Genomic DNA, 27,906 nt, shown 5'->3' on the forward strand with positions numbered 1-27,906 from the left:
TACTGTGTACATTTTAATTTTTAAAAATTAAAGGTTTATTTTTTGTCTCTTGTATCTGTGCAGACACAGATATGTACTTTTCTCACAGACAAGGCTGGCAGTGAGAATCACCCATGTTTTTAGATAATTTCGAAAGTCCTCTGAATTGTACGTGCCTATGAAAAAAGGAAACATCAATAATTGGCATCATACCTGAGGATTGTCAGGATTTTGAAAGTGTGGGATTTGTCGTTCCCACCAAACTACCCCACAGTGTCACACACTGCAGTCTTTTTAGGCTGGGAGGCGAGTTCAAGAGCTGTTTGTTGTTCTGAGCTTGATCCAGACAGGATCACTGTTTGACAAGTTCTATTTTAAGTCGTGCCTGAGTGTGCAGGTGTCAGCCTCTTTCATGGCTGTAGAAAAAGCACCATTACACTCCGTCTGTATTCTTCCCCCGACAATGCAGGATCGCCCCCCCGCCCCCCCCCGCGCGCGTTTGTTTCTGCTTTGCCAGCCACTTTTTCTTTGGGAAATTCTAGGGAGGGCAGGCGGACGGGACTGCGAGGAAGGGCGAGGAGGGGCAGAAAGAGGTCGTCTGCCACTCCCCTACCTTACAAGGCACGTGGCACTGGCAGTAGCAGCAGCTGGATGCAACAACTGAGAAGAGGAACCTCCTCCCAGCAAGAGGATATTGAGAGAAGGAGGAGGTGGCAGCGAAGGCAAGACGTGCACACTGTGTCCTTCCCCAAAGGGAGAATCCGCCCTCAAGGGGAAAACCACAAGGAAGCCACTACCCGCCCCGCCTCTGCCAGCTTGCCCCAGTGTCTGGCAGCAGTCCCCATGCACCTGCTCACCTGTCTATCCGTTCGGGGTGGTTGGGGGAGGGACGAGGGGTGTCGGGGTGGGTGGGTGGGAAGAGAAGGAGGGCAGGGCAAAAGAGGGGGTGCACCGAGGGCTCCGCCCCCCCGGAGGCTGTGCGCAGGCGCAGTGGCTGCTACCGCAGGCAGGGGGCGGCAACATGGCGGAGTGAGCGGCGGCGTCGGGGCTTCACAACAACAGTGGCGGCCGTAGCAGCGGCGGCAGCAGCGTCAATAGCATCGGCCACAGCCTGAGCTTCAGCACCGGCCAGCGTCGTGGCCAGCTGCTCGCGTCCTCGGGCTTCTCGGAGCGGCTGCAGCATCTCCGCGGGGGGCGGGCCGGGCCGGACAGACCGGGAGAGGGAGACAGCAGAGGCAGCGGCGGCGGCAGCGGCAGCGGCACACCTGCTGGGCGGGCACGGCCGCTTGCCCGGCAGCGGTTAGCGGTACCGCCACCGCCGAGAATAAGCCTGCGGATCCCCCGCCGCCTCCGCGGGGGAGAGCGCCGGAGCGGGCCGGGCTGAGGCGCAGGCGGGGAGCGGGCCCGGCGCCGCGGCGCTGGTGGATGCTGGGGCTCCGAGGCGACGGCCGGGGGGCGGGGGCCGAGGCAGGTATAACGGTACCGGCGGCGGCAGCGCCGCTGCTCTTCCCTTCTCCTCAGGAGGGGGGCCAATGGCTAGCGAGAAGCCGGGCCCGGGCCCGGGGCTCGAGCCTCAGCCCGTGGGGCTCATTGCCGTCGGGGCCGCTGGCGGAGGCGGCGGGGGCAGCGGTGGTGGCGGCACCGGGGGCAGCGGGATGGGGGAGCTAAGGGGGGCGTCCGGCTCCGGCTCGGTGATGCTCCCCGCGGGGATGATTAACCCTTCGGTGCCGATCCGCAACATCCGGATGAAATTCGCAGTGTTGATTGGACTCATACAGGTCGGAGAGGTCAGCAACAGGGACATCGTGGAGACGGTGCTCAACCTGGTAAGGAAAAGGCGTGCTCTCAATCTGCTTCCCCAGTCCCCACATACACCGTCCCCAGCGCCTTTCCCTCCCACCCTTCACCCCCAGGGTCACACGCGCCGCGCGTCCCTGGGAGCACAGAGCGTTCAGCCGGTATTGCCCAGCGGGTGACCTGCCTGCGCGCTGCTAGAGCCACGCCACCTCCCTCCTCTCCTCTTTCTGGTCCTCTCCTGCCACCTGAGCGCAGTGCCCAACTTAACACCGCTTCTTATCACTTTTTAGGACCGCGAGTAAACCAGTACCCGCGGTGAAGGTTTTGGGTCGACTTTAGAGTTTAGTTAGGAGGTGAGGAGGCCTCCTGTTCTCTGGGGTTCTTTTGCTCACACTTAATTGTCCGTGGTGTCGCTCTCCGAGGATGACAGCCTTGCCCCTGGAGCCTAAATTCCCCCGTGCTGCTGAAATGTGAGAAGCGCATTAGCTTCCAACTTGAGCAGCTGGGGTGTGATGTTTTCGAAGGAGACAGAAAATGATGCAGTTTTGCATCTGTCTTTAAATATTCCAAGGCCATGATGGAGAGTGTTGTGTCTGTATCCATCCCCCTCCATCTCTGAAGCAGCCGTCCCTTCTTTGTAATATTGCCCTGAATATACTGATCTCTTAGTCATTTTTTGTGCACACAAGGTGTGTGAGGACACCAGATCACACAGGTTGATTTCTGTGGTTACTTTCAGTAGTGTGGCATGTGGGTAAAGACTAAAGGAAAGGTTTTAAACGCAGCCCTAGGTTTTGGTTCCTTTCATGGTAAGAAAGAGTTACTGCAGAAGTGTGTATGACTTAATGTTTTGCGCTATCTACAGAGAGGCTCAGAAGCGTTTAAGATGTCAGGGAAAGAAATGGAAAGAAGGAGAGGAGAATCATACATTGAGGATAATTAACAGTAGTTCATATTTAGTGCTTTGTAAATGGAGGTTTTGTTTTGTTTTGTTTTGTTTTTTAAATGCAGCCAAGCTTTTTAAACAGTTTTCTCTACAATAGATCTAGTCTTTGACATACTGTAAGGTTGGGCTTTGGGAGGCAAGACATAAATCGAGAGCAATCAGTTGAGTATTGTATTTGGTGTGGGGTCACAGGAATATAACAATATGCTTACAGGGGTACTTTGTAACACCCATGCAGTCATTTTTCAGCTAAGCAATTATTTTTACTTACTCTATTGGAAAACTGAGAGAAAGCTGCAGCTACATCAGTGGTGTCCTGAGACATGCATTAGATAATGTCTACGGTTTATGAACCTCGTAAATGCACAGAAAAGTTGAAGCTGTTTTTTTCCTTTTGCTAGTGTGTCAGGTCAAAGGAGATTATCTGTCTTTGTTATATTCATTGCTGTTTAAAACAAAACACCTCTTTTTACTTTTGTGTACCTTTCAAATAAATCATCATGAAAAGTCAGTGTAAGTTTGAGGGAATGTCACTAAGTTGATATAACCAAGTTCTTTTCAGAACACTACTAGAAATACAGTTTTCTCGAGTTTTAATTTTAACTAGCTGCAAATAAGAGGTCAGTACTTGCCATTTCTTTTTAAAAGAAGATAAATGAAATCTCAAACTGTTAGTATGTTAGCAGGTAACTGTATTTCTGTAATTTAAAGGAACACATTTTTAGTTGCAGTTTTGATCTAACCAATATCATTTTTAAGTTAGATTATATTAGGCTATTTTAGTAAGTATTCCTATGCTTACTTAATACATTTTAACCTGGTAAGAGGCAGTAGAGCTTTCACAACCTGGAAACTGATTTGAATGTATAACCAGTTTGGACTCTGCAGCAGTAGCAATGTATGCTGAATCAGTTCTTAACAGATGGGGTTTTTTAGATATACGGTAGACTAAGAAAGGAAGTGAAATGTTTCTCTTGAGATAAAAAAGAAATTTAACTCTTCAGAGCAATGAAAATCTGACATGAAGTTTCAGTATGCAGACGTTATTTTAGAGAACTTTACCATTAAGCTTAGAGTCACTAGAAATAAAGTAATATTGAGATAGTATATCCCCAAATCTACCTAAGATTTTGTAACTGCAATGATATTTGGAATTTAAAGAGTTAGGTTTAAAATTTCTTTGTATATATTTAAAGAATGCAATAGATTTTTAAATAGAAACTTTTGGAGAAAAGAATAAATGACAAAAGGAGCTGTTTATTACTAAGTTGTTAATTATATTAATTGTGGAGTATAAATTAGTCATTTGAAGTGTAATTTTCTTGAACTGTAGATTTAGGGCTTTATTGTCCAATACACTCATGAAAATGTCATATGAAAATTTAAGTGGATTCTCAAAAATATGTGGAAGTCATGGGCATTTAAAAAACTGATTATCAAACTTAATTCTATTTATTTAGTAAGTAAACCAATAAAATTCATATAGGACACTCAGTGACTCGTTAGAGTTTGGAAACCTTTAATATTAAATCTAAAATGATTTTTTAAAATTTTCAGTTTTAATTTAACACATTAAATAAAAATGTAAGGTGAAATAGTGAAATACCTATTACCGTGCCCTGAATGACAGAAAAGAAAGGAGAACTAATGAAACTTCAAAAAAAAGAGGAGTTTCTACCTTAAACAATACCCTTGTCTCAGTCGCCTTTGTCAGTATGTTTTTCTTTCTTTTTCCTGTTTATTTTTTCTTCCTATGTAAGGATACTCATAAATACTTGGTTTTTAGGTGCTATTTCTCACATGCCTTGGCCAAAGAATTAAAAGCTGGGCAGAGTGAAGTTTTAAGCATGCACTAAAGTGTAGGACTTCTTCAACAGAGCGGTGGCTGTAATTTTTCTGCTTTGTTTCCCAAAGGTCTAGAGACCTATTTTTACTACTAGGTGGATTGTGGGAGTTTGGTGAGGAATCACCAATGTGATATGATATAAAATTAGTCATTTTTATTAGAGATGTATGTATTTTGTATAATGATGTTATAGTTGACTTAAAACAGTGAAATATGGAATGGATAATGTTAGGAAGGTGGGTAAATTAGTTTGTGAATAAAGTTACAGTCAGAGTGCATTGTCAAGGATTTTGCATTGTAGCTCTACTAATGAAAGAAACTGATCGTTAACAAAGTTTGGCTTCTGGAGGAATTATTTAAAGTGGCAATATAAGAGAATTTAACTACAGAGAAGAGATTTTGTTGATTGTTTTCAGTTGTAAAACTGGCGTACTACCTAATCTATTACTTCTTTTGTAAACACACTTAACATATGTTTATATAAGCTTTATCCATATTTGAAGTAAAAGCTATGTAAGTATCGTGTTATTGTTGCTTATAACATGGAAGTTTCTTTTATAAACATAAATTTCTAGAAAAATATGTTTATAATAGAGGATTAATATTTACTTAGTGAAAGAATTCATAATTTTTTTTGGAATGGCTTTCTTATGTGTATAGTATAATTCTATGATTATAATTATGGAATTTAATTATAGACAAATATTTTTTATGAATAACTGAATTCATGAAATTTTTTCATGGATTTGTAGTTTTTTTTTCATGAGTTACTGTGAGTTATATCAGTGTGTCCAGTTGTAGAAAATGATATTTCCTCTGATTTTTTTTTTTTTTTTACATTCTAAGTGGCATGCTGTTGGCTGAACTGGAAGCCTAACAAGATGCTTTGAGGGGATTTGTGGTTTCCTAAATTTCTCTCATCTTGGCTTATGGATCATGGTATTTTTGTTAAAAGGGTAACTTTAAGGTTTTTTTTTTTTTGTACTTGAATATGGCAGTAAGTCTTCTTCCTTAGAGTTTTTTTTTTAATTTGCAGCTTGATAGTCATAATTTTCATTTTAAAGATATTTAGAATTTTACAAACAAGGTGTCTTCTGCATTTGAATTATATTTATTTAAAAAATATACAGTTGCATCTTAGAATCATGGAGGTCCTTAATACTAATAAAACCACATTTATATTAAAATAATTTCCTGCATTTTAATTTATGTTGATATATAAGCCTTTTCATATTAATTTGAGTTGTATTTTATTCTCATGATTGGGTATGGAAAATAAAATTCAGGATTCATATGTAAATGCTCGAGGTTTCAGTATCTTAAGGAGTTTTGAGATTTTCCATAGAAATATTAATTTAGTCACATAATGACACTAAGGCAGCAAATATTCTGTGGTCAGTCAACGATCAAGTTATATTAATTTTAAATAAATGTTTTGTGTATTGCTAGCTGCTTTTTGGCAAATACTATGCTGTTAATTAAAAATATCTCAAGGTTCTTTATTCTTTTGCTATACTTTTCCCAAACAGTGTGAAATAATTTATTGGGTTTAACAGACCCAGTGCCCGTTTTGTGTCACTGGTATAGCTGTATTATAAAATTCAGTCACCTGCATTTTTTTTTTAACTATATACTGAACATATTGTTATGCATTAGTTCCAGGTTTTCCATTTCTTGTCTTTATACAATGTCAGCATATCTCTTTGGCATCACATATCACCCTGTAGCATTGCAGTTATTTATGTGTGTTTCCCTTCCTAGGCTGTGAACTCCATGAGGACAGGAATTGATTTTATGTATATTCATTTTTTGTATTTCTAGGCCTTGGATAAGTTAAGTGCGTTTGTAGTGTGCAGGACACTGTATTAGGCAGTAATGATTATGGTCAGTTTCTGAAGTTATGTTCAACATTACAGTCCAGACTTAGGATCCTGAAATAAACTCATATATAAACTCAACTTATATAAACTTCATGTATTTCTTATTCCTCAAACTAGAAATATGTGTTCAATGTGTATGATATTACCTGACTATGTAGGCATTACTGCATATGTAGATGTTATTTTGAACTGGCATCTGTTAGTAAGTTCGAATCTGGTAAAAACTTTTCAGTAAACTTTTATGTATAATCAAATATAATCACATAACAAGGTCATGTTGTTAACAAAGAAAATACGTAATGCATTGAAGAGAAATTGTAGAAAATATTGTTAGCATTTGTCATATTGCCAAGAATAGTGGACATCTCTTGTTTTTGTGTGTCTGGCATACATTTCACCTCTTTGTAGTGGTACCTCAGTTTTCCTTTGATGACTCACTTATTCCCCATTTGTAGTTCAGCTGGTTTAGGTGGGTCTACCCCACTGCCTGCCTTGAGGGTCAGACATCTAACCTAGGTGTGGCAAGAATTGTGGTGATTGGTTCAGGGACAAACATTTAACCCAAGGGTAGCGAGCCAGAGTAGGTTCCAGGAATTGTGCTGGAAGGCTTTCTGATGGGGATGCTGAATGTGTAAATTCTTAAGAGTTGTAGGTCCCTGTCTTAGAATTTGATCAGGTATAAAGCAAACAACCTCATGATTCTGTTGGAGAACCTAGAGTTCTTTATGTCTGTGGTGATTATCTTCTAACCATTAAATTATCTCCTTTAAAATTTACTATTGTTATTTATTTCAAATCAGTGTAAGTTGGGTTTTTTGTCACTTGTAAATAGAAGGAATCCCCAGTAACATAGACATTAGTATCTGGAAATGACACATTGTAGGAAACAGACCTTAGATTTTGAAATGGAGTGGAAGGCAGTGAGAACTTTGTGGTCCTCTAGCAGTTCCGTTTTACAGAGCAGCTGTTTAAATTGTCACCTGTGTTATCTTTGTCAATGGAACTACTGAGGTTGGAATTTTAGGGATGTTGGAATGTTTTGGTCACTTTTTGGGGTCTTTGATACAATGTCTTTTAAGAGAGCAGTTAACTTCGGTCCAAGTTAGCATGCTTGAAAGCAAAGCAGAAAGAAAATGTAGCCTTTCCAAGGCAGAGAGGCTCTTTCTGCCTGTAGCTGCCATCCAAGATAGCAGAGAATTAGAATATTAAAGCTTTGTAGGTCATAAAGGCCTAAGTTTTTACCCCGTGCTAAAGTTGGCAAGAGGAAAGCCAAGAGTTTAAATGAGAACCAAATAAAGTTCTGTCTGATAAGCTTCTCCCAAGCCTCTCATGCAGTATACGCCAGCCTTCTGACCAAAGTAACAGTAATCCAGTTGTGAAGAGCTTTAAAATAGGATGCAACCAGGGAGCAAGTGATAGAATAGCTGTGCCTCCTCACCCAGTTTATTGTTTCACATTGCTTCCAGGAAGATCATTAAGCTGACGGTTAAGGGGATAAGAGTACTGGGAAGGCCTATTGCTATGAGACTGAAACTTAAAAGCTGACAAGATCCTGACAGGATCTCCTGTTTTGGTTGCGAATTCAACTCCTTTTACTTAAGTAAATTGACAAAAAACTTACCAAAGTTTAAGGAAGCCATACTTCTAGAGAAACCTCAAGCCTGGTAAACAAAGGCCTGCATTCTTTTACTTCTAAGGCAATTCTAAGCTCCAGCAGTATAGCTGCTAGAAGGAAATTCTGCATTATGGAGGCTAATAAGTGAGATCTTCTGAGATATAGTGGTAGTGAATGTGTTCATTTTGGCCGACCCAAGGAATTCCATTAGCAAGGACAGGGAATTCTTGTTACTCTGACCAATGATATATGGTTTATGCTTTGAAATTAGTTATCATGGTGTTTCTTTAACCTTCTCCAGTCTTCTAAGTGCAGTTATTGTTTCTTAATGTTCTTTTACCATTGTATATTAATTAGAAGTTATAGTTAAATTTATTACATAGCTATGTAATTGGTCAGGTTTGAGGTACCACCAAGAAGAATATTGTCATAACACAAAAATTTCAGACTTGAAGTTAGATGCAGTAATTTGTCTTTGTCTTTTTTCACCCTCTGGTAAGGTGGTAAGTACACTTTCTATTGTGTCTAAGATAGCCATGTTAAACATGGATATTTAAGTAGTTATATGTATGAAAAGAAGTGAGTGTCTGAGATGGGTGGGTAGCCAAGGACTCTAATGTTACAGATTTCTGCCGGTTTTGGCTGCCTAGCATCCATTCTTTCTGCTGTTAACATTCTTGATTTTTTGATACTCATTTAGGGAGTCATTCTTGATTTTTATGGTCTGGGGCTTCACTGGACTTTGTCCTGCTTTCCTGGACCAGACAGAGAAACTGACGTCTGGCCCAACAGTAACTGGTATTGGTTATAAAATTTAGCTGCATTTCTGAGACAGCTTGATAACTTCTTTCTGAAGAAAGAAAAAGGTGCTTTCGCTGGGGTTGCTGAAAATGTTAGAATGTAAGTCTAGAATTGATTGCAGTCTGCACCATGAAGTGAGATTCTACTTGAGAACAGAGCTGTTAAAGAGGCACCTAAAACCAAGCCATACATTGCTGATGGCAGCTTTGGATCCCCTCAAGTCAGTTTTATCTCCAGATGTTTCAGTGCATCATTTTGCCTTAAGCCAGTTTGAGTTGGGTTTCTATCCATTTGTGCCCCAATATTCTAAATTAAAAAATATTTAAATACTAATGTTTAAATTAAATATTCTAATATTCTAAATTAAAAAATTTAGAATATTCTAATTTTCTAAATTAAATATTTAGAAATACTTAATTTCTAATCTAAATTTAAAAAATTTTAAATACTTTAGGTATTAAATATTACAGGACGAAGCATAAGAAAAATGTTTACTTGTCAAAGGACTTGATATATTTCAAGAAAGAAGAAATATACATGTTTAATTAATATAAAAATACTCACTTTGGCTAAATAAGAACATAAGGCAACAGATAACATGAAAAGGAAGTGATTAAAAAGAAATGACCAGCTGGTCATGGTGGCTCATGCCTGTAATTCCAGCACTTTGGGAGTCTGAGGTGGGAGGATTGCTTGAGCCAGGGAGTTCAAGACCAACCTAAGCAACAACCCTGGAGGTTGAGTCTGCAGTGAGCTGTGATCACGTCACTGCATTCCAGCCTGGGTGATGGAGTAAGATCCTGTCTCACAAAAAAAGAAATGGTGATTGTTTGCTAGGGCAAGTTAAAATAATCTTAAATGCTCTTTCTGGGCTCATAAACTGTTACAGCTATTCCGAGTGACATTTTACCAATATGTATCAAGGATTTTAAAGAGGTTCCTATAATTTATTCTTAGTTCTTTAGGCTAAGGAAAAAATACCTGTGGACAGGTATGAAAATTAAGTGTATTTTTATGATATAACATGTGGCAACAACTTAAATGTTCAACAATAGGAAAACATTAAATATATTATTTTTACATCCATGTTATGAAATAACATACAGCTATTAAAACATTCTGTGCCTCAGTTTCTTTGTGTGTAAAATGGGATTTCAACCTTATAAGATAGATATACAGGTTGTACAGATTAAATGGGTTAATATATGTAAAGTGCTTGGTATATAGTAAACTTTAGTTAGTACTTACTATTGTTGTTTTAGTTCTTCCCTTGGTCCCGAGAATCACCTGACCGTAGAAAGAAGTAATGACCTAACTAAAAGTGATCTGTCCTATTTTAGCTTGGAGTACCTGAGCCTAGTGACCTGTCAGGGAGGGAACTCTTAGGTACACACAGATCATGATCTCCTGCTGAAGCGCAGGACATCTGTTGTCTTGAATCCTGCATAGTCTTTATCAGTGCCTGAGGTAGTTTTTCTGATTTCTTACTTTGCATGAGGAGGGTTAGAAACTGGGGATGGAAGAGGCAAGAGGTAACACCAGTTCCTTTGTGTGGAGTCTCTTCCATCTCTTCTCTCACAGGGCTGACTTTCACATGTTGATGTAGTAAGACATGAATGGTGATCCAAGGCAAATAGTAACTCCCTCTGGGAGTATTTGCTTAAATATTTAGAAGACTACTTGGGTAACAAGTCTAAGGGGCAAGTTAAAGGATTAAAAACTAATTTATGACTATTTCAGAAACTAACATTAGCCTACAGTTTAATAGCTCTTAACTATTTACAGTACACTTGCGGAATTGAACACAGCAGTGTCCTCTAACCCTCAGAATAATTTCCTTTTATAGATACCATTCCTGCTTTACATATGTAGAAACTAAGGCTGTAGAAAATGTGAAGTAATTAGACAAGGTTATCTAGGTACTAAGTAGCACAGCTGGGACTCAGACCTTCAGGTTCCAAAGCTAGAGTTCTTTCCCATTACTAAGCAAATGTAGCTAGTACTTAGAAATTATCCCAAAAACAGCATGTATGAAGAGATGATGTTGGAAGGGGAGGGACCAGCCAGCCTCAGTGAGTTGATTCTCTGGTAGGGAATGTGTCCCATAGACAACTTAGGACAGGCTATTCAGAGGAAATTAAAAATGAATGCAGGTCAATTGAATGGATTTGTACACTAAAGTGACTTAGCAAGAACTGTACCATGAGTTATTAATATTTGAGTTTTAGGAAATAATTGGTTATGTGGTAAATGGCTTTGAATTTTATACATTTTCACTGGGCATAATGTGGATACTTGAGAGATTACTCTGAACCAGAATAGTAGTATGCATTAATATATTATACAGAAAAAGTAAATTCATGATTTTCTTGTTATATATTGGAGGTAATTATTTGAACCACTGTATATACCATATTTGCTTGAATAAAACAAGTTATAGAAGGAATTATACTAGCATCTGGGTAATATAATTTCTAATAATTGTGATTTCTCTTTCAGTTTATGAAGATAGAGCAAACATTGATTAATAGCAAATTTTATGGGAGTAAAAATATCTAGATATATTTCTTTTTAGCAAATACTTTCATTTTCTGAGAAAAATCACTTGCAGCAGATTAAAAGATGGTATATAAATATTTTTATGTTATTTAATTTTTTTACATTTGGGAAGGGAATTGGCATTTATAGATTGGGTTTGGGTTCATATCTTATGTTTTTAATGTCCTCTTCCAACTCCTTTGAAATAATAACTAATCTATAACTGAGGTTAAGGAGCTTGTCCAAGATGGCAAAATTGCTTAGTAGCAGAATGAGATCCAAAGTTGGATCTTCCATTTCCAAGTTTTGCTATTTAAATACACCATTACCTTTGATAATGATGATGATGACAGTGATAGAATCTTTACATGTCAGGCACTGTGTTAAGCATATGACCTATTATTATCTTATTTAATCATCTTGACCTATATTGTGAAATATTCAGTGAAATAAAGTAATTGTCTTTTTAAGTTAAGCAAGTCTGCTGTCTTAAAAGAGAAGTGTTTTCAACTCTGAATATATAAACGATACTTGATTATAAAATGTCATAGAATTATTTCACTTAATTTATACTAATTCTTTATAACTTGATCCCCCTTTCAAAGTCCTTGACTTTAAATGAAGTATTTAAATTTTTTTAACCTTAGGAGATATGAGTTATCCGTACAAGAATGTTCCTTTTATTATAATATATTGACTGTTACTTGATAGTTGTTACATTTCTCAAGTCATCATATTCTTCCATCTTTTGTCTAAAGAACAGCTAATCTTTCAAGATTTAGCTCTTACCCCTATTTAAGTGACGTCTTCCCTGATATTCCCCTAAAAGCTATTCCTCCCAACCTGTGCTTTCCCATAGAATTTTATACATATTTCAGATTTAGTACCCACACATTCTATTTTAAATTACAGTTGGCCCTCTGTATCCATGGGTTCCATATCCGTGAATTCAGTTTGGATAGAAAATATATGAGAAAAAAATGGATGGTTGCATCCATACTAAACATGTATAGACTTTTTAATCTTGTCATTATTCTCTAAACCAGGGGTTCCCAACCCCTGGGCCACGGACCTGTTAGGAACTGGGCCACACAGCAGAAAGTGGGCCATGGGTGAGCGAGCATTACCACCTGAGCTCTGCCTCCTGTCAGATCAGCAGTGCCATTAGATTCTCATAGGAGAGCAAACCCTATCATGAATTGCGCAAGCAAGGGATCTAGGTTGTGCGCTCCTTATGAGAATCTAATGCCTGATGATCTGAGGTGGAACAGTTTCATCCCAAAACCATTCCCCCTGAACCCCACTATTCATGGAAAAATTGTCTTCCATGAAACTGGCTCCTGGTGCCAAAAAGGTTGGGGATCGCTGCCCTAAAGAATATAGTATAACAACTATTTACATAGCATTTACATTGTATTAGGTATTATCTGGAGAGGAGTTAAAGTACACAGGAGGGTGTGCATAGGTTATGTGCAAATACTATACCATTGTATACCAGGAACTTGGGAATCTATGGATTTTGGTAACCACAGGGGGCCCTGGAACCAATCCCCCAGAGATATCAAGGGACAACTGTGTTTGTTTACTTATCAGACTGCACTAGAGGCTCTGAATCTTTTGAGGATCAGCACATTATCTTACCTTGCTATTATGAGTATTTAACATAGTATCTGGCATTTTGTGGTGTTTAGTGAACTTTACTGTGGATATTTTCTCTCATCTTTGGTATAGTTAGTTTGCTTGTTTCAGTCATGTTCAGCTTCGGTACAAATCTTATCTTTGCAGGCTATTCTGATTCTTTTAATTTCTACATTTGCCTCTTGCTTTAACATTTCAGTTTTTATTTTTGAGTGGGGGATGATTGGTGTACCTACATGTATGCAGTTGTCCCTTGGTATCCATGGAAGATTGGTTTCAGGACCCCTCAGGATACCAAAATCCATGGATGCTCAAGTCGTTTGTATAAAATGGCATAGTATTTGCATATAACCAATGAATATCTTCTCATATACTTCAAATCATCTCCAGATTACTTATAATACCTAATGCAGTGTAAATGCTAGGTAAATAGTTGTTCTGTTGCATTGTTGAGGGAAGTGACAAGAAAAAATGTACATGTTCAATACAGATGCAACCATCTATTTTTTAAAAGAAATATTTTCGATCCCCTATTGGTTGAATCTATGGATGTAGAACTCATGGATACAGAGGGCCCACTGTAAATACATGGTTTATATTTTAAAAAAAGTTTTCTGGATATTTGAGACTGGTAAGGAGTCAGAGTGTTTTTGGATCTGGTCAATGGCCTGACTCTTTCACTTGCATAGATGAGGAAACTGAGAACCAGGTAGGTTAAGATCCTATGGTCCTTCACAGACTAGGAATTAACACCCAGATTCCCTGACCCTTAGTCCAGTTCTTTTTTCATTTTATCTTGATGACTGTAGTTCCACTTTGCTTAAGCTCAGTTTCTGCTTTATAACTTTCATATGGAAACTTCCGTTTTTACTCCAGCAGGCTCAGAATACTTAAAATGATAGTTAAATAAATTACTGATTAATCCTAATCTAGTGTGCTATTGCTAGAGTCAAGATACTTCTTGGGTACATAAAAGAGTAGCATAATTCATGCCTTCAAATAACTTGAAATTCAGAACAGGGAATGGAAGAATAAACAGATAAATTATAATGGATGAAAGTAATATTGTAGAGATAGAAACAAGGTGCTGTGGGAACATTAATGGAGCTACTAACTTTCCTTGGAGGAGTTGGGAAGGCTTCATGGGTAGACGTCTTGTGAAAGGGATCTCGAAGGACAAGTAACTGTTCCAGGATTAAAAGAGCAGGAAAAGAACAGCTTTCCACAAAGGGATAGCTTGCACAGTGACAAGAGCCACGAAAGAGTGTTTTCATGGTTTTTTGCCTTAATGCTAACTATAGACTACAGTAAATTAAATCAACTTTATTTCTTTTTGTAGAAATCATTTTTTTTTTTTAATTCTAGTAGTACAGTTGACCATTCATATCTTTCAGTTAGGAGGAGTTAATTACCCCTTCTTGTAGGAGGGTCAGCCTTTTGTTCTGTTTAGGCCTTCAACTGATTGGTTGAATGAGGCCCATCCACATTAGGGAGGGCAATCTGTTTATACAGTATACTAATGCAAATGCTAATCTCATTCAAAAACACCCTCACAGACATTCAGAATAATATTTAATGAAATACATGGGCATCCTCTGGCCCAGTTAAGTTGACACCTAAAATTAACCATCATAAGAGGTATGTATTTTTTCTATCAACTCTCCTTTTTATTTGACTGTTGAAAGATATATTGTTATACCCATTGCAGAAAAATTATAAACCTGTGCACATGGTAGGCATTTAATAAATATCAAATGAATGAAGTACAAAAATGAATGAGACTCACTGGCAAAGAAAAAAGACGACTTTAATTTTGAGTATATTATAATTCTGAAGAGAAGGTAAAGATGAATAGATGAAAATTAACATTTTAACATTTGGCATTTACGTTTATTTTCAGTAGTCTTTGAGGTGAATGATGATTAACGTTTTAAGGAAATTAGTGTTTTCCATTTATAAAAAATGAAATTTATATACAAATAATCAATTTTTTATAAGAGCAAAAAAACAATGGTTTTGAAAGTCAGTGAAAGTTGTTTTTTTTTTTTTTTTTGATCATTAGGTTTATTCCCAGGCTGGCCTGATATGTTCAAATTCTTGATATCTTTATCTTTTTATAGAGGTAAAATATACATAACATATAATTTATTTCAACCCTTTTTAAAATTTTGTTTTCAATTGACACATAATTGTATGTATTTCTGGGGTCTAATGTGATGTTTTGATACATGTATACATTGTGTAAAAATCAAATTGGGGTACTTAGCATGTCCATCACCTCAACTATTTATAATTTCTTTGTGATAAGAACACTCAAAATCTTCTAGTTATTTTGAAGTACACAGTACAATATTGTTAATCATAGTCACTGTATATTTTAACCATTTTAAAGTTTACAGTTTGGTGGCATTAAGTGATTTCACATTGTTGTTCAACTATCATCACCATCCTTGTCCAGAATTTTTTCATCTTCCCAAACTGAAATCCTGTGCCCATTAAATAGTAACTTCCATTTCTCCTCTCTCAACCTCGGGTGATCCGCCCGCCTTGGCCTCCCAAAGTGTTGGGCTTACAGGTGTGAGCCACTGCACCCAGCCAAAAGTAATTTCTACAGGACTCAGATTCTTTAGTTCTGTTTCTTTAATATCATGTGGAATATATATATATATATATATATATATATATATATATATATATATATATATATTTATATACACACACACACACATATATACACACACACATATATATACATACATATGTATAAACACAAACACATACACACACACATATATATACCCACCATAGTGATATTTATTTAAAAATTCATTTTTTCCCTTGCATTTGTTTTGTTCTCATAGTAGAGCTACTCTTGATTCTCTTATCTTGAAACTTCTATGTAATGCTCCACACCTAGCCCTAACCCTGTATTTTCATAGTATTCCATTTCCTTCATCTTTATTACAAAGCTTAAAATAATTAAACTGGGAAGACAGTCTTAAAGGGTGAGGGAGGTGAAGAGACTCAGCAGGCCAAGCCAGAATTCTGGCACAGGAAAAGAAAGACCACAAACACTCACACATGTATAATTTTTGTTTTGTCACCTAAAAATCGATTTGTGGACAACAAAACTAATTTGTTATGTATGATTAAGCCTGATGATTTCACTTCCTTACTGAATATTCAGCAGTGATTTTATCCCAAGTCCTCCTTTATCTAAAGCAAAATACCTGTAATTCATCTTTTCCTTAAGAGATTGTAAACATGTTACATTAAACAATCTGAATTTTAACATTAAAAAAAGATAAAGCAAAAATTTTATTTATCTTTCATACTACCTGTCTATTTATAGGCTTCTAGAGAGCATGACCAATATCTATTTGAACTTATTTTATATAACATACAACTTCTGAAGATACGTGTTTTCGCTACAACCCCTTTGTTTTTGTATTTTGAAGAAACAACATAAATTTATTACCTTTATTATAGTCCTAGCTTATCTTAAATAACTTACTCAAGACTTATCAGCCATGGATATATTTATACCTCTTTTGAGTCTATTTATAGCTTTATTTGTCTCTTTGTTTGCTTCTTGTTCTAAAAAACAGCTTCTTTTTGTTTGTGTACAGCTATACTATCCAGTGTGGAAGCCCATTTCTTGTGGCGGTGAGCGCTTATAATGTGGCTTTTGAGAATTGAGTGTTCTTTAAGTGTAAAATACACAATGAATTTCAAAGACTTAGTTAAAAAATATATCTTATTAATAATGTTTTATATTAGTTACATGTTGTAGATATATTGCCTTTAGGTTTTTTTATTATAAATAAAGCATACTTATTAAAATTCATTTTACCTGTTTATATTTCTTTTAATGTGACTACTAAAATTTTAAAAATTATATATGTACCTCACATTATATTTCTTTTAGATAGCATTGTTCTAACTGAGGTAAGTCAGTTATTAGGTCTTATATTGGAGACTTTGGGAGACAAATTCATATTTTACATGATTTTATGAACTATAATAGTCACTTGTCCTTTATGTTTGGAGCAAAAACGATTCATTTTTATTTATAATGAAATTAGAGGATATTCATCAGTAAGAAGGGGAGGACAGATTCAGATTAAGTTGTGACTGGGGGAAGTGACAATGGGAGGAGACCCTCTAATGCCTGGTAAAGTCAGGTATTGTGGCCTGATATATAGTAAACATTTGATACATATTAATTTTTTAAAAATTGGGTCAGGATTTGAAGAAATAGTAATAATAGGATATTTCACACCATGAATAGAGTTATAGTTTAAATGCATAGGTGTAAGTTTAGGCCCTGGGGAGACTGGAGGTGCTTTTGGTTTTTACTGCCTGCCCTTGAGAGTAGGAGCTAGAACTCCGGGCATTTGTGAAAAATGAATAAGAGAAAAGGTGGAGGAAGGGATGAGAGTAAGTAAACTGAGAGTGTTTGGAACTTATTTCTAATTTTTGCGGTCTCATAAAATTTGATTTCCAAGAATTGCAATAGTTTATCAAAGTAGAGTTAAATGGCTTGCTAAAACTGAGAAGAAAATTCAAGTTGGTCTGATACAGTTCAGTATTCTAAGATCAGGATCACCATGAATACGGATTTTTCCTTAACTGTTTTGGTAGCGGCACTATTATGTCAAACCTTTCTTTTTCTGTAAGGATATCCTGTCCCCTCACCACCTCCTAAAGGAATTGTTTTTTTCCTTCCTGCAAATTGAGTTATAGTTTTCCATTAATCTGCAATAAAAATTGAATGTATGTTACAGAAAAAATACCTTAGAAGCCAGGTCAAATAGTATTATATGTAATAATACAGTAACTAATTATGAAGTGCTATGTTTATTTGTCGTGTTTTTTAAGAGTTGAGGTTTAATGATTCTTTTTTTTACCAAAATGTTACTTTTCATATTGTAAGTTTCTTTAGAGTATCTATTGCTATGAATAAAATATTCTAAGGTGTGAATTTTATGTTTTTTTCGTAGGTGTTAATCTGTTCACATGCTTGTTTCATTGCTGTTGTTGTTGGAAGTCGTCCACCTGGCAGACAGGAAGCTCTGCTTGGGTGGGATTGGAGGTGCAGTCTTTCAATACTGGACTATACTAAGTATAGATTCCAATGGCAATGTAATTCCATTTCCTTGACCTCATTAATACTACATAGCAGTTCAAGATTCCTGGAATGGTCATAAAATTCTTTTGAACTATTAACAGTTTCTCATCCAGGCCTTAGGATAAAAAAAAATGTTCATTTTTAGGGTGACTGACATACTTATTTTAGGAGTCTGTTGAGTAGCTGTGAAGAAGCATTTTTTCTTTTTAAAAGTACTCATTTCCATAAGTGTCATAGGGAGTATGTTGAGCAAATAGGTTTTGGTCAGATTTGCTGATGCTGCATAATGACATTTTGGTCTACAATGGACCACATATACAATGGTGGTCCCATAAGATTATGATGGAGCTGAAAAATTCTTATCTCCTAGCAAAGTCAGAGATATCATAATGTCATAGCACAATGCATCATTCACTGTGGTGATGGTGGTGTAAACAAACCTATTGCACTGCTAGTTGTATAAAGGTATAGCACATACAGTTACGTACAGTACATAATACTTGATAATAAGCAGCTATGTTACTGGTTTATGTATTTGCTATACTGTACTTTTTATCATTATTTTAGCATGAACTCAAGCTTAAAAAAAAAGTTAACTGTAAAACAGCCTCAGGCAGGTCTTGCAGGAGGTATTCCAGAAGAAGGCATTGTTATGATAAGAGATGACAGCTCCATGGGTGTTGTTGCCCCTGAAGACTTTTCAGTGGGACATGATGTGGCGGTGGAAGACAGTGTTCTTGAAGATCCTGACACTTCGTAGGTTTAGGCTAATGTGTGTGTTTGTGTCTTAGTTTTTAACACAAAAGTTTAAAAAGTTAAAAAGTAAACAAAGAAAAAGGTTATAGAATAAGATACAAAGAAAATATTTTTGTATAGTCATATAATGTGTTTGTGTTTTAAGCTAATTATTATAAAAGTCAAAAAGTTAAAAAAATGAAAGTGTTTATAAAGTAAAAAAGTTTATAGTAAGCTAAGGTTACTTTAATATTAAAGAAATAAACTTTTTTTTTGTAAATTAAGTGTAGCTCAAGTATATACATTTTATAAAGTCTGTGGTAGTTATTGTAATGTCCTAGGCCTTCACATTCACTCACCACGCAACCACTGACTCACCCAGAGCAACTTCCAGTCTTGGAAGCTCCATTCATGTTAAGTGTTCTCTACAGGTGTACCATGTTTTATCTTTTATAGTATATTTTTACTGTATCTTTTCTGTGTCTAGATATGTTTGGATATATTAATACTATTGAATTATAATTGTTTATGCAATACAGTAACATGCTGTGCAGGTTTGCAACCTAGGAACAATAGGCCATACCATAGAGCCTATGTATGTGGGCTGTTCCATCTAAGTTTGTCTAAGTACACTCTGATATTTGTACAACAACAAAATCAACTAATGACACATTTCTCAAAATGTATCTCTGTTGTTAAGCGATGAATGACTGTATTTTATCCTAGAAATAATGTTTAACCTTATTAGTGATGTGCACTCTGAAAGATAAACTAATATATTTTAGTTACTCTATGACAAACTGTCACTCAGTGTGACAGCTGAACCCAATTACATTGAAAAATTATGCTGCCAAACTCTGAAATAAATTGAAGATGACCTGGCTGGAAAATATAGGATATAGACATTTACAACAGAGATTTGAATTCCAATGAAAGAATGGTTGTAGTTTTGGATCGGTATGCATTTTATATTTTAGAACCTTAATTTATTATCTGTGTATGTAAAAAGATTAGAGCTGTATTAGTGGGAAGATTGTTTATGGGAGTAAAATTTAATAATTAGATGTGTCACACTTGTGGCATGTTATTAGTTGTTAAAGAGGGACTCTATTAATGTAGCTTATTCCTGAGAAAAAACCACAGGTCTAATAAAAGTTTTGCTTTATATTATTATCAGGACATGATCAGATATTAATGTTTAACATACACTCATAAGTTATTAAATTATATCATTGTCCAGTTTTGACTCAGTTATTCAGTGTGGGTTACTATATTTAGCTCACAGATGATCTATTCTTTTGCTCCTAGCTATTTCTCTGTGGCTTCCCCTCCTCCTGCATGCACCCCCATATAAATACCAGTCTATTGGATCTAAATATGTATATTCATTTTCAATCTAACTTCATATCTGGTCACATATCCATTTTATCCCACAAACTTTTATTGATTACTTACCGTATGTAAAGCTAGGCACTTCGGATACAATGATCAAGATAAGGTCTCTGCCCTGGAGTTTATAGAGTTGTAGAGGGTGACAAATATGGGCAATGAGATGTGTAAATTCTATCATAGAAATCAATTAGGGTATTGTGGGCTACACTGAAAAAAGAAATCTACCAAGTAAGTCAAGGTAAGTCTTTATAAAGGTGATGAAGCTTGAGTTGAGTTTTGAAAGATGGCTAGAGGTTAGATCTGGCTACAGCTGTGTGGTCCAGCATGGCTGCCACTAGCCACACATGTGGCTAGTGAGCATTTAAAATGTCCTTAGAATATAAAATGCACACTTAATTTTGAGGGCTAGGTGTAAAAAAAAATGTAAAATATCTCAATAATTTCATAATATTTACTACATTTTGAAATGATATTTTGGATATTTGGGTATATGTACTGAGTTAATAAAATACAAGTTAATTTCACCTGTTTTATTTTACATTTTTCTTTTCATGTGGCTAATAGAAAGTTTGAAGTTATGTATATGGCTTGTATCTGTGACTTGCGCTATATTTTTATTGGCTATCAGTGGTCTGGAGATTTCTGAAATTTTTAAGATTTTTAAATTAGATGAACCATTAGAAGTATAGAAAGAAACTAAAAGATATTCTAGCATGCCCTCTTTTTCTCTCTATGTGTGCATATATGTGTACATATGTGTCTATATATACACACACATAACCTTTATATTGTTCAAGTCATTCATACTTTGGGTTTTCTGGTTATATGTCAGTAAACCTCATCCTAACAGATACATTGAATTAATAGCAACAATTTAAAAACCACAGACCACTGGGGAAAAACTTGTTCTCCCTACTCTGGCAAAAATTGCTTAAATAATTCATGGAAATCAATATGGCAACAAATTAAAATACATTTTATTGTCAGCAAATACTTTGAAAGGAAAATTGAAAACGTTACAGAGTTGAGGAAACAATTATTAGAATCAAATGTTGGAGTTTGTTTTAAGTACAATGAGAGTACTCTTATTCCCAACATGTTTTTATATATTATTTGCTATATTGTGTTTCTTAATGAAATAAACAACTGCTTTTTGTGAGCTCTATAAAAATATATATAAGTGAATGTACACTTTCGACAGAAATTCCTGTATTCCCTGCTTATTGAAACCAGAAATCAAGAAGGAATTCTACCTTTACCTGGAAAGCAGAAGATGTGTTTTGTGAAGATTTACTTGACTTATCAGAACAAGTCTCTCTTCCGGTATTTAGATTGCTACTTTGTATATTAACTGTCAGGGGCACCATATTTTAAACAGGACTCTGAATTGAATACTAGAACTCCAGAATGCTGGTGCTTGATAAGATTTTAAAGATTATTTAGTTTTTCAGATGTGGAAACCTAGGCACAGAGAAATTACTGATTTAATGTGGGATACTCCAATTTTAAGTTGCCATACTGTGGAACTGGATTTCAGGTGTTTGATTTTCTAGTCTAGCAATGATCTCTTTGGTTATATTAACATGAGTCTCTTGGGTTTGGCTGGTGTATTAGTTTACTGGAGGTGTCATGACACATACTGCAGACTGGGTGGCTTAAAAAATTGTAATTTATTTTCTCACAGTTCTAGTGGCCGCAGGACTGGTTTCTTCTGAACCTTTCTCCTTGGCTTGCAGATGGCCGTCTTTTCCCTTTGTCTTCATATGTGCTTTCCTTTGTGTGTCTATGTCCTAATCTCCTGTTCTTATGTGGACATCAGTTATATTAGATTAGGGCCTATCCATATGATTTCATTTTATCTGACTTATCTCTTTAAAGGTTCTATCTCCAAATGCAGTGCCATTAGGCTGTACTGTGTTCCCCCCAAAATTCATAATGTTGAAGTCCTCACCTTTAGCATATGAATTTTTGGGGGGATACAGTGCAGCCCATAACAGCTGGTCTTAACTAAGCGAAAATAAGGGTAAAATGAGTGATAGTGATAAAAATGTAAGGTCTTTTATTAGTAATGCTTTACTTAAATTCCTGTAAAAATGACAGTTTTCTATTTTGTAAACCCATTGCTTTTTTACTTTGAATTATTTCATCCTTTTCCATGCTTCTACTCTTTTCTTCCCCCCCCCTTATATATTTTTATTCTCACGTGCCTTCATTTGTGCATCCAAAGGCACTGTTGATTCAGTAGTATCACCGGAAAAGCCCAAATAGTTTTGACTCCAGCTAATTAAAAGAAAACACCTTTAAAAAATATATGCTGCAATGTTTGTAGAAAATCTAGATCTTACTTTTCTTTATTAATATCAATAATAATAAAAAAAATAAACCTCTGTTAAGCGCATATTAGGTACCAGGGATTTTGCTAAATGCTTTACCCTATGACTTTGGTAGTTTTATAGATGAGGGAACTAAAGGTTAAAGAAAGTGAAATAATTTTTCCAAGATTTCAGAGCAAATAATTGTTAAATTAAGCTTCAGACACAGGCAGTACTTGCTATGCTTACTGCCTGTTTTTTAGAATTCTTAGGAATTTAACTTGCAACTGTCTCGAATCCAAGCTATACTCTGATTGAAATTAAGATATGGAAATAACATCATATGTTGATAGCTTTTGTGGTAACTATCGTGTTTACTATGGCAAGCATTCAGCACACTGAGCTTTGGATGTTTAAATATATTGAAGCTTTGATTCTTGAAGTCCTCAAGAATCTGTTTGCTTACCCAGGCACAAAATCACTCAGCATCTTCACTTGGCACATAAATGCTAATTCAGTAGCATGATATACATGGCATGTCATAATTTGCCCCTGCCTGTCTTTCTAGTGACATTTTATTTTTTCTCATAGCTCTACACTCTTTAGTCATAATAAACTACTACACTTATTTTCTGGAATTTAATTATTCTTATGGCTCCTTGGGGTTGCACATGTTCCTTAGTTCCATTTAGGAAATATTTTATTGATTACTTACTAACGCACAATTCAAGGTTTGTTTGTTTCTGTCTGCACTATTGAGAGTGATGTTGGGGCCCAAAAGACCAAAAAGGAGTTGTTTACAGGTGGACTTGGACTGTCCTGAAGAGAATCTGCAGATACCTATTTGTATTTTGCTAACTGGAGTTTAAATGACAATGGGCCACAAGGAGCAGGGCTACAAAGGGAAGAGCAGGGGGAGAACGTTATCTATGTCTCTGGGTCCATTAGTAGGTACGTGCTTGATCCCAGCTGGATCAGGTTAACACTGGAGCAGAATTAGGAACAGAGGGCAATAGAAACAGTGAGTGGGGAAAGGATTATTGTGGTGACTATCATTTTGGTGCTCCATAGCGGTGCCTAGAGTAGAGGACCCATCACAGAAGTGTTCTAGGAACGACTTATCTAGGAAACTAGCTACTGTAAACTTGGTTATTTGTCTATTTTTTCAGACTTGGTGATACATATTATGGTCTTCCATTAACATTATATAGTATACGTCAGCAGCATTCTTGTATGGTTTTAAACCCTGACAGAACTATAAAGACCTTTTGGTGAGGAGAAGCAGATTAGTTTAAACATACTTGTATTTCTAGGTAGTTGATGGGAGCATAGCATAGGGATGGTATGCCCAACTCTGAGGACAGAACAGGATTGGGAAGATGATTCTTATCTTTAAGGATTTCAAGTTCTAATAAGAGAGACTAATGTGTAAATTAAAAAATACTAAATAATGTGTTCAGGCCTTAGTGGTAGGACTAGTCAGAATTCAAATCCTGGCTCTTCCCTTTCTTTGCTTGTGACTGAGTGAAAGTGTGTATTAGATACCACAGTATCACAGAGAAGAAAGCAATGAACTATTTGAAGCAGTTGGGAAAGACATTAAGGTGGAGGATTCCCCTGAGATTGGCTCGAAAGGGTCAGCTGCAGTTTGCACAGTAGACTGGTGGAGTGAGGGCATTCCAGATAAAGAAATCTGAATTGGCACAGTGTATTCTAAATAGTGTTTTCTTCCTAGAAATGTTTTTCTTTCCCAGAAAATTCATACATATTCTTTAGATTTAGCTTCTATATTTTTTTATGGATCCTTGTTTAACTCACGTCTATCTCTCAACCTCAGGAGTCACATGGTTGGCAAATGCACTTGGTTAGCAAAACTGCAGTTGCCATGATCAAGGTCTCCTGGATGACAAGGGGTGGGAGGAGGAGAAATTAAGATAATGCATTAAATGTGTATATTTATTTATAAACACATAACTAAAAGTTCTGGAAAACAGTTGTTTCCAAAACCAGAATTATCTGTTGTTGTTTGTTTGTACCGAATGTAATAAAATGATAATGTAGTTACAAGTTTTTGTAAGGTATGTTGCTAGGCTGTTGACTGTTTTGATTTAATATTAGTAGGAGCTCTTCATGAGAAGAAACACTATTACATTAAAGGTATACATCAATTATGAGTTACATGTTTATTTCAGAAATGTTAAATATGAAAAAATGTTTCTTGGAAAAAGGAAATATGGTATTCTGAATTAATAACTTTATGACATAGGCATTTGTATTCCCATTTGTATATAAGAAAAATGAAGTTTGGTGGAATTTGAAGCTAAGAACTTTGGGCAATATGGAGCAAGAGGCTTTTATAAGAGAGTGGCATGAGTGAAGTAATGTGCCCATTGCATGTAGATTCATCTGATTGGATAGAGTAGTGTCCTCTTATCCTTTCAGTGTTTCTTATATTTCTTTCCCTGAAACGGGACTTGTCAGAGAGCACAGCCTCTTCTGTAGCGAAGTATACATAAGTTGGGAGGTGCTTCTTTCTAGCCCCAAGTTGTGCTTGCTTCTCTTAGGTCTTTTATAACTGTAAGCTGATGTACTTGACTCTCTACATTTATATTTGTAGGATTAATGAATAAATACTATTAGAATCCAATCAGTTTTTGTGTCCTGGTTTTCTGTAAATAACTTGGCCTTTGTGGTATGACTAATCTGAATCCAAATCCTGGTCTGTCTTTTCGTGGCTTTGTGACCTTCAACTATGTTACATATCTCTGAGCCTGTGTTTTTTTTTTTTTTTCCTCTCTCTCTCTCTGTGTATGTGTGTGTACCTGTATATTCTCACATATATGAAAATGAGGTAAATGATGTTATTTTTCCTTTTATTTCCCTCATAAGTGGAAACTGTATATATGAGAGAATTCTATATATAACAGATCATTATATTATTGTTTCTGCTACTATACTGCATGTTCATTTAGCACATTTATTAGTCAAAATGTGGTCCACAGATGAGGTTTGCATATTCACGAAATATTTGCTGTTCTAAGAGGAGATAAGGAACTTGTGCCAGAATGCAAATCATCTGTGCTAAGTACACTATTTCTTTCAACTAACCTTTCTTTTTTTTTTTTTTTTCTCATAACAAGACTTTCTTGATGAAGGAAGCAGAATGTCGATTCATATTTTACTTCCATCTCCTCATTGGCTGGCACTCTGAGTAGCCTGAATGTAGAGTGCTTTGGGAAGATATTTTGAAGAAAGCTTAATTTTATTTATATTACTTTTCATTTTTGGTGTTAGAAAGGTTTGTTATTGTTAGTGAAAAGATTATTAAATTTGAACTTGGATTCTAATCGTGTCTTTGCTACTGATTAGTCGGGCAACTAAATTAAATCTTCTAGGCCTTATTTTCCTGACGGAAAATGAAGGTTGGGTTAGATATCTGTGGTTTTTGTAGGCTTTAACATGTTAATAATTATGTTTTTTAAGTACTATTTTTTCTTTTACCTTTTTTTTTTTTTTAAAAAAGCAAAACTGAGACCTCGTCAAAGTAGTAGATAAGAAGCACTGCAATAGAAACATACTTTAAGAAGCCTCTTTTTGGAATAGATGTTTTATTAAGCTGTAGTCAACCATATGCCAAGGATTTGATGCTAAGGCTATAATGATTGAGACTGTTTTTGTCTTCAAGTAGTAATATCCTGGGAAAGATAGACAAGTAAATACATACAAATGTAAATACATAAATCGGTAGTGTGTTAGAGATATGGACCAAAAATGTGTGAAACAGGAGGCTGTGAAAGACTCTCTAGAACAAAGGTAAGCAAACATTTTCTATAAGGATCCAAATATTTTAGCCTTTGTGGGCCATATGGTGTCTATTACAACTACTCACCCTGCAGTTGTAGTGGAAAGGCAGCCATGTAAATAAAAATACATCATTTTTCAACACCAATTCTCTGGCACTAATTAAGTGTCCTAAAATTCAATCCTGATACTACATAGAGTTAGTGCAAACCTCTTAAATTAGAGGCAGAATCCTTCAATTCTGACACTAATTGAAAGTTAGTACAGACTCCACAAGTTAAGGAGCCAGTCCCACAAGACTGCTTCCATTTCAGATACCAGCCTGAAATAGGCTACCTGCACTTCTGCTCAACTGACCACAAATTCAGAGGTTCCCACAACTTCCCTCAGGTTCTGTAATCACTAGAATGACTCAGAGTTCAGGAAAGTGCTACACTTACAATTACAGTTTTATTATAAAGGAAACAGCTTAGGAACAGCCAAATGGAAGAAATGTATAAGGAAGGCACTGAGAGGGAGTGGGCTACAGAGCTTCCATGCCCTTACTGGGCACACCACCCTCCCAGCAGATTGATATGTTCACCAACCTGGAAGCATCCTGGACCTCGTTGTTTGAGTTCTTATCAAGGCTTCAATTATGTGGCCTGATTTATGGGCCACGTAATTGAACCCAAGTACCAGCCTTATATTCACTTGCTTAGTTTTTTTTGACTTGGCCAGCCCTTCCCTTGAAACTATCTAAGGGCCCCAACATGAGTTAGCTTGTTAGCATGAGCTCAGCTATGGTCAAAAGGGTCTTGTTATGAATAGCAAAGGACACTCTTATCACCCAGGACATTCTAAAGATTTTTGAAGTTCTGTGCCAAGAATTGGGGGCAAAGACCAAATATATATTTTAAATTATACGATAGGCAGCCATTACTGATATGTAAATGAATGGCCAATGGCCGTATAATAAAACTTTATTTACAATAAGACATTGAGCTAGAACTGACCTATAGGTAGTAGTTTGCAGACCCTTGCTTTAGAAAAATGTGAAAAACTGCTGAAAGAATGTGACATTTGAACTGTTTCTTCTATTTATTTTAAACTTTTTGCTGATGTGATACTATTTTATAGAATTTTTAAAATTTATTTTCAGTAGCACTAATAGATTTTTTTAAGGTGCTATGAGAGTGAGTAAGGAACTTTTTTTAAACATGTATGCTGTGATTATTAATGTGTTTTAATATCAATTATTAATATCAATTGATTGTTAATATCAATTGATTATTAATGTGTTTTAATATCAATTGAGAAGGACTTCAGTTAAGTCCTCTTTGTGCCTCTTACTCCAGTAGGTGGGCTTGAAAACTACCTACTGGATCACAACTGGTAGGCTTTATTCTCCTGAGTGATCATGACTTTTATCACAATCCTTGATTAGTGATGTTTCTGTTGAGAATGCTGTTTACCTTCTGTCGTTTATGTTTTGCATTTATATTTTGCATCCCAC

The 27,906-nt window shown here is 36.3% G+C and overlaps 1 protein-coding gene across 10 annotated transcripts in view; it reads left to right on the forward strand.

Moving 5' to 3' along the window:
* The first annotated feature begins 1,277 nt into the window (after positions 1 to 1,277).
* NBEA (neurobeachin) overlaps positions 1,278 to 27,906 on the forward strand; it is a 708,564-nt gene continuing 681,935 nt past the window's right edge. For 9 of the 10 annotated variants that reach the window (XM_016925167.4, XM_054664886.2, XM_054664889.2 and 6 more), the window contains exon 1: positions 1,278 to 1,805. In XM_016925167.4, the coding sequence (XP_016780656.1) occupies positions 1,512 to 1,805 (294 nt within the window). In that variant the 5' untranslated portion in view covers positions 1,278 to 1,511. Of the gene's footprint in view, positions 1,806 to 20,288; positions 21,622 to 27,906 lie in introns of those variants that run through there. The other variant, XM_054664893.2, reaches the window with a different exon arrangement.

The sequence above is a fragment of the Pan troglodytes genome, chromosome 14 (assembly GCF_028858775.2).
Source record: "Pan troglodytes isolate AG18354 chromosome 14, NHGRI_mPanTro3-v2.0_pri, whole genome shotgun sequence".
Classification (NCBI taxonomy): domain Eukaryota; kingdom Metazoa; phylum Chordata; class Mammalia; order Primates; family Hominidae; genus Pan; species Pan troglodytes.